At 33.7% G+C, this 6,517-nt stretch overlaps 1 protein-coding gene across 3 annotated transcripts in view; it reads left to right on the top strand.

The window, feature by feature from the left end:
• LOC111086497 overlaps nt 1-6,517 on the top strand; it is a 92,643-nt gene that overhangs the window by 64,737 nt on the left and 21,389 nt on the right. For all 3 annotated transcript variants that reach the window (XM_022389567.1, XM_022389568.1, XM_022389566.1), the window contains 2 exons: nt 1,127-1,214; nt 4,099-4,180. In XM_022389567.1, the coding sequence (XP_022245275.1) occupies nt 1,127-1,214; nt 4,099-4,180 (170 nt within the window). The remainder of the gene's footprint in view (nt 1-1,126; nt 1,215-4,098; nt 4,181-6,517) is intronic.

The raw sequence follows: 6,517 nt of genomic DNA on the forward strand, positions 1-6,517 counted from the left end.
TTATAACAATCACAGTTATAGCTTCCGAAGTTTATAGCACACTGACTATAGCAAACTAATAATAGATACAACCTTTTGGTGCGCGCCGTTGGTTATAATTGTAGGCGTGTGGAGGCTTTCTCGAAATTTCAGTTTTACGTAACAATACTGACGCTAACACAAACGTTTACGTACACACATATATCGTTGATTCTTACTCTTGAGACTCTTCTACAACTTTGGGGAATAGGCAAGAGTTTTGCAATACATATTTAACACTATAAGCTATGCATGTTTCTAAATATAAATTCAACCTAAACAAAGTCGATAGTAAAATAAATATATAATAATAAATCCGTCACAATACAAATGTATGATTTTGAACATGTACAAAAACAGCCAAGTTAGAATGAAATAGTCATCCATATAAAACGATAAAAGTAATTAAAAGCATTAAGATATGTACTGCAATTATCAACAATCCCTAGTTCAGATCAAACATCTACCAGTGTCATTTTCTTTCATGCCGGCCTTCCTTTATTTATTATATGTTTTACCACTTTAATAAGGAGGAGAAGAAGAACAATAATTTATCATCTTTTTCATTTCTCTTAACCTGATGTAGGATGTTTAATGTAAGTGTATTTCAATCCATTCAACAATATAGGGGTAGTGAGATTCCAACATCTAGAAAAGTCGTTTGAGAACTTTAATGGACTCTAACTGCCTTTACAATGATAAGGGAACAACTTTTCGGCCTCTATGGTGAGGCCTTGTTCCATTAAGAAGAACAGAAGCCAAAACGTCGTCCCCCTGTTCGATTAACAGGCAGTTACGGTCCATTAAAGTGTTCAAACCTACTATGTCTATCTACTTGAAGTTCAACTGAAACAACATTTAGAATAGTTGTGGCAGTATTCCAAATATGGCCAAAAGTTCGATCCCATATATAACCACGGCACTGTTACTCCATGTTTAATTTTGGATGTAGTCATTAACATGCCTCTACAAAACTGTTAAACGGTTCAGTGTTAAGGATTCGACTAAATATTTAGCATTCACAGTCTTTAATAATAGTTTTATTTGAAGTAATGGAACACAGAAGTGTTTCTTAATTTCTTTTTACCTCAATACTTTTCCTTCTTAGGCCTAACTTGGAACCAGTAAAACAACAGGATCTTGTTATGGATACAAAGCATAAAAATCTGCGGCATGGAGCTGGACACCAAGAGAAAGTAAGTGATTTTAAAATACAGGCTTTAAGAAGTATGAAAATATATATATTCTAATTTGGCTTTATAAGTAATCTGATTGGCTTATAAGTACGGTATCTAAAATGGTCTGCTTTACTGTTAACTGTTGAGTACATAACGTTCAGTAGTATTGATATTAAGGAAACAAGAACTTGAATTTAAATATATATAGTAACTTTTGTTCATTTCAGTGATAGTGTATTAATATGATATTGTTTGACTCAAAACTTTCATTATAATTATAGTTATACCCAATTGTGATTTTGATTAAGACACAATAATGATTGGACTTCCTGATGATTGTCATATAAAAGACTGTCTAGAATACATAATCAGAACAGAATAAACATTCCTACAATGGAAAAAACATTTCATTTAGAGGTTGTGTTCTCAATTTGAGCTTTTAAAGTGCCTAACTAAAATAAACTGAGTCACATAGGTTTATACAATACTTACGTGACAAATATGCAAAGATATGCAAAGCTAAAGCACTGAATGTCTTGGTATTTTTTCACTCTTCTGAAAAAAATCGATTCTACATTTGTTTAACTGAGTTGGCGTTTTAATGTTGTATGAAAAAACCAATTAATTGTTCTACCAATACATTCATTTGTATACGAACACTGACCTACTAAACATCAGCTAATGTGCCAAAAAATATGAAAGTTAAGGGTCGGCGTATAAATAAACGCCAATCCAGATAATGTAATAAGTATAGAATCTTCCAGTATTCGCAGCACGATCAACAATGATCTTTTTTCTATAGTTACTTAAAACAAACTGCATGAGATCCTATAGAAAATTGATGTCTCTATGAGTTCATGCTGTTACCATGCGCATAATGTGATTCCATGCGGGCTGTACCAACTTTTGTCTATCCTTCAATTGAGCTGTGAGCACTCATGCCATCACTGAGCGCCTGAAAGATTAATTCCTCAGTAATCTGACTCTGCGGCAAGGCCACGTATGTATTGATCTGACAATTTGACAGGAAGGGAGTCTTCAAATCCTGAAGTTTTTCTTGCTTAAGACGTCTCTTTGAATTATTGTTATTGTTTCTTAACCTCTAATCGGAATCAGATTTTGTTTGTTATTTTTTGACACTGTTTATCGAGTTAAAAGAAGTATTTTACATGAGCAAACAAAGTACGAGTTTCATGAGGATTTATCAATCCAGCAAACATGTATTACTGTTAAAAGACTTCTGTTCGATATAAGCCTTTTCCTTCTCCTCTTGTCTCACGCACAACTGTTTTACAACATGAATTGAAATAATGTGTTGCAGAAGAATTTGTTCTTTTCCATAAACCATCTCCTTCCTTAACCTCATCAGGACTTTTCTTCTTTGAGGCTTAAGTCACCGGATACACTTTTTTTATATTCTTTAGAAGCTCTGTTATGCTATCTTCACCTATTCTATATTTCATACATAGACATAACCAATATATATGTTTTGTTTACAAAAAATTGATAATGAGGTCATAGGGGATGGAAATATAACTCTAAATTTTCCAAACAACCAGTACTAAGAAACACCCTTGACAGTACACTGTTGTCAAATAGCGTATACATGGTAACGAAAAAATTAAAACTGAAATATATTAAGTAGGAGGTTATTTATGTTTTTCTCTGAGCTTAAGCCTTTTTATAGTTGTGAGCTATTATAAAACCGCATTATTGCCCTTTAGATAACAACGGTGACATTAAGTAGCTGAATTTTACAACTTCGTTTTCAATCAGCGCTTTAGGGCACTTGACATGCTATCTGCGTGTCGCGGGATTAAAACCCGTCGCCAAATATACTCGCCCTTTCAACCATTGGTACGTCATATTGTGACAGTCGATCCCACAATTCGTTGGTAAAGAGCAGCCCAATAATTGGCGGTGGATGGTGTTGACTAGCTGCCTTCCCTCTAGTCTATCACTACTATGGCCTCGTGTAGCTTTGCGCGAAATTCAAACCAAACCATTGGTTAGTTCGAGTAGTTATCAGGTATTTTAGTTGATTTCAATATGGATTACTACGCAGTAACTCATAATAATAATAATAAAAACAGTCAGAAAGGATAAACAAAATAATCTGATATAAGATTAGAGTTTATTTCTCTACATATCTGTTTTAAAATTTTAGTCTTCCTGTGATAATTATGTGTTGGGGTGCTTCAATGCATGGGATGGTATAACTACAGCTAAGTAATGGGAGACAGGAGAAATTATCCCACATTACGACAGAGGAAGCTATCAAGAAGATTAAAACATACTTGAGAAATATTTCATTTTCTTCGGTTTCAGCACTTTCTGGAATAAGTAATCAATACATTTTTATTTTAAGTGTAAAATTTAGAAATTTTATTAAATTTTATTGCAACACGACTGCTCACTTTTAATAAAACTGTGATTCAATTCTATTTTTAGATTGATGGAAGGCTTAAGATTTCCATCTGTAAGGTTTTTACGTTTGAAAGAATGAGAAAATTAACAACAATCATGTAAAGAGCTTTATCAGTTTTTTTTTAACTTTTTAGAGCCAATTGATATGTTTAATCCATATCTTATGATGATTTTAAACATTAAACGATATTTGTAATCCGTGAAGATGGGAGCCCTTGAAAAAGGGTATACAGATGTGTTGGATTTAAATGAGTTATTTTATTTTATGGATTTGTATTAGTCGCCATTTAAAAAATAGCAAATATTTTATTATGTAGGAAACTATTCATATTTATATCGGAGTTAAAGGAAAGAGTAAGACAGTTCTGTAATATCAGATTAGTTTGTTTTTCTCTAAACATATGATGTATATTTTTCTATTTAAAAGGGAAAGATGGTGTTTGCCTAGAAAATTGCTAAAATCGCATTCTCTTAGGTTCAGTACGAGAAGAAATATTGGAAGAACGTGAAAGAAAACGAGACTCCAAAAGACAATTCAAAAGTGAACGATGGAAAAGGTACGTTAATTAATATTTGCATGTTATTCCTTTGTTTGTGGATCCAGGTGTGGTATTGTTATCAGCATACCCTGATGGTGAATCCAATGTTTCATTGTGTGTATCTCGTTGTCCCAAAACTGCACATTGAAATTTTGGGCCACGAACGCGCACTAACAAATGACAGTCAAGTCCCACAATTCGGACAGAAAAAGTAGTCGACTAGTTGTTGGTGGCTGCTTTTGACAAGCTTCCTTCCCTTTAGTATACGAGGTCAAAACTGGGAAGAAGTAAGATAAGACAACCTTCTTGTAGCTTTGTGAGAATATTCTGAAACAAGCACAAAAACCCTATATACGTGTATATCCTTTTACCTGCTCTTTGATATAGACACAGCAAATATTCAGAGCGGTAGCTCCTCTTTGAATAACTACAATAACTAGTAACATCACCAAAAATAATTTATGACTGATAAATTCTAGAAGCTGCATTAAATAAATGCTCCATAAATTTTACATTGTACGGACATCTGAAATATTCTTAGAAAACAAAAAAGCTATAACTTGGAAAAATCATATTTGTTATTTTACGTTCTTATAAAAGTGTTAATATTACTATAGCTTTTTGTTTGTTTGAAGTTTAGCACAAAGCTACACAATGGGCTATCTGTGCTCTGCCTACCACGGGTATCGAAACCCGGTTTCAAGCGTTGTGAGACCGCAGACATACCGCTGTGCCACCGGGTGGGGAGGCGTTACTATAGCAAATGAGTGAGTAACATCAATGAAAAATAATGATAAACTTCGACCTTGGTTGAAAGAAAGGGCAATATCTAGGGGCCTAATGTTTGTTTGTTTGTTTGTTTGTTTGTTACGGATTTCGCGCAAAGCTACACGAGGGCTATCTGCGCTAGCCGTCCCTAATTTAGCAGTGTAAGACTAGAGGGAAGGCAGCTAATCATAATCACCCACCGCCAACTCTTGGGCTACTCTTTTACCAAAGAATAGTGGGATTGACCGTCACATTATATAACGCCCTCACGGCTGAAAGAGCGAGCATGTTTGGTGTGATGGAGATTCGAACCCGCGACCCACAGATTGTGAGTCGAGCGCCCTAACCACCTGGCCATGCCGGGCCGGGCCTAATGTTAAAAGTATAGAACTATTCACTCAAGTCTTTATATTTTTCCCTGTTTTTACTATTTTCAGGTTATTCGTATATAACTTTTAAGGATCTGTGTAAGTTATGTTACCTGCATCTTCAAAAAAGAACCTAACATTTCTACAGCTCTTATATTTAGAAGTACGACAATGCAGTGTTGTACAGTATAAAAAAAGGTGAGACACGTGATTTGTACCCCAATTCTATCAAACACATGAAGGTATGTTAGGTAGGGAAAGATTAAGATGGAATAAATTAGTATTACGTCTCTTAATTAAATTGTGGGATGCTAATTTGATTATAATGCACACAATTACGAGTAAATGAAATGAAGCAAAAAGAGCTTCACTTTTTATAATGGACTCTCGTGAATTAAGAATCTGTTTATTCTAGATATTAAACCACATATTAAAGCATATCATAGATATTATCAATTTCATTATTAAAAGCTCGTAGCACATACATAAACTATACAAGTATTATTGTTAAATAAAGGAATAATATTAGTAAACACAGATACTGGATATTCACAATGTAGATTCTTATATTTTTATCTCAATACCAGATGGCACAGTTTCTTATGTTTCAATGTCACAGGCCTATTAACATGCCTAAAGAATAATTTTGCTACTGTTCATCAACAAAGTATACTTCGCGGAATCCAAAGCTTGCAACATAAAAAGGAAATCCACGTAATGAATGTCCAACATCTTTGTTTACAAATACAAGTACTTTCTTAGTGAGCCTGAAACAACAAATAAAGAATATCTTACATAGCAAAAAGAAAATTTATAGAGAAAGCTAAATAAACTTTAGCAAACAATGATTGCGATATGAGTTAGCCATTGTTAATGATATCCCGAGTCAGAAATTTAGTAATTAATCAATATTTGATTAGGTTTAAGAGATGAGGCATTTAATATTTTAATTAATTACTGGCTTATATATATTTTTTTTTGTTGTTTGTTTTTAGTTAAGTGCAAAGCTACAAGCTACACCATAGACTTTCTACGCTGTTCCTACTAAACGTGTCGAAAGTCGTATCTTAGTGCCTTCAAACTTACCGCTGTGCTACTGGGGAGGGGTTTATGACGTGACACCTTAATTTCCTGATCTAAGACATTATTGTTGGCGTAAAGTCAAAACGTTGAGTAAGATCTTTGGGGGATTTATGGTCATTTTATTTATTCATAATTA

The sequence above is a fragment of the Limulus polyphemus genome, unplaced genomic scaffold, assembly GCF_000517525.1.
Source record: "Limulus polyphemus unplaced genomic scaffold, Limulus_polyphemus-2.1.2 Scaffold1145, whole genome shotgun sequence".
In the NCBI taxonomy this organism is placed as follows: domain Eukaryota; kingdom Metazoa; phylum Arthropoda; class Merostomata; order Xiphosura; family Limulidae; genus Limulus; species Limulus polyphemus.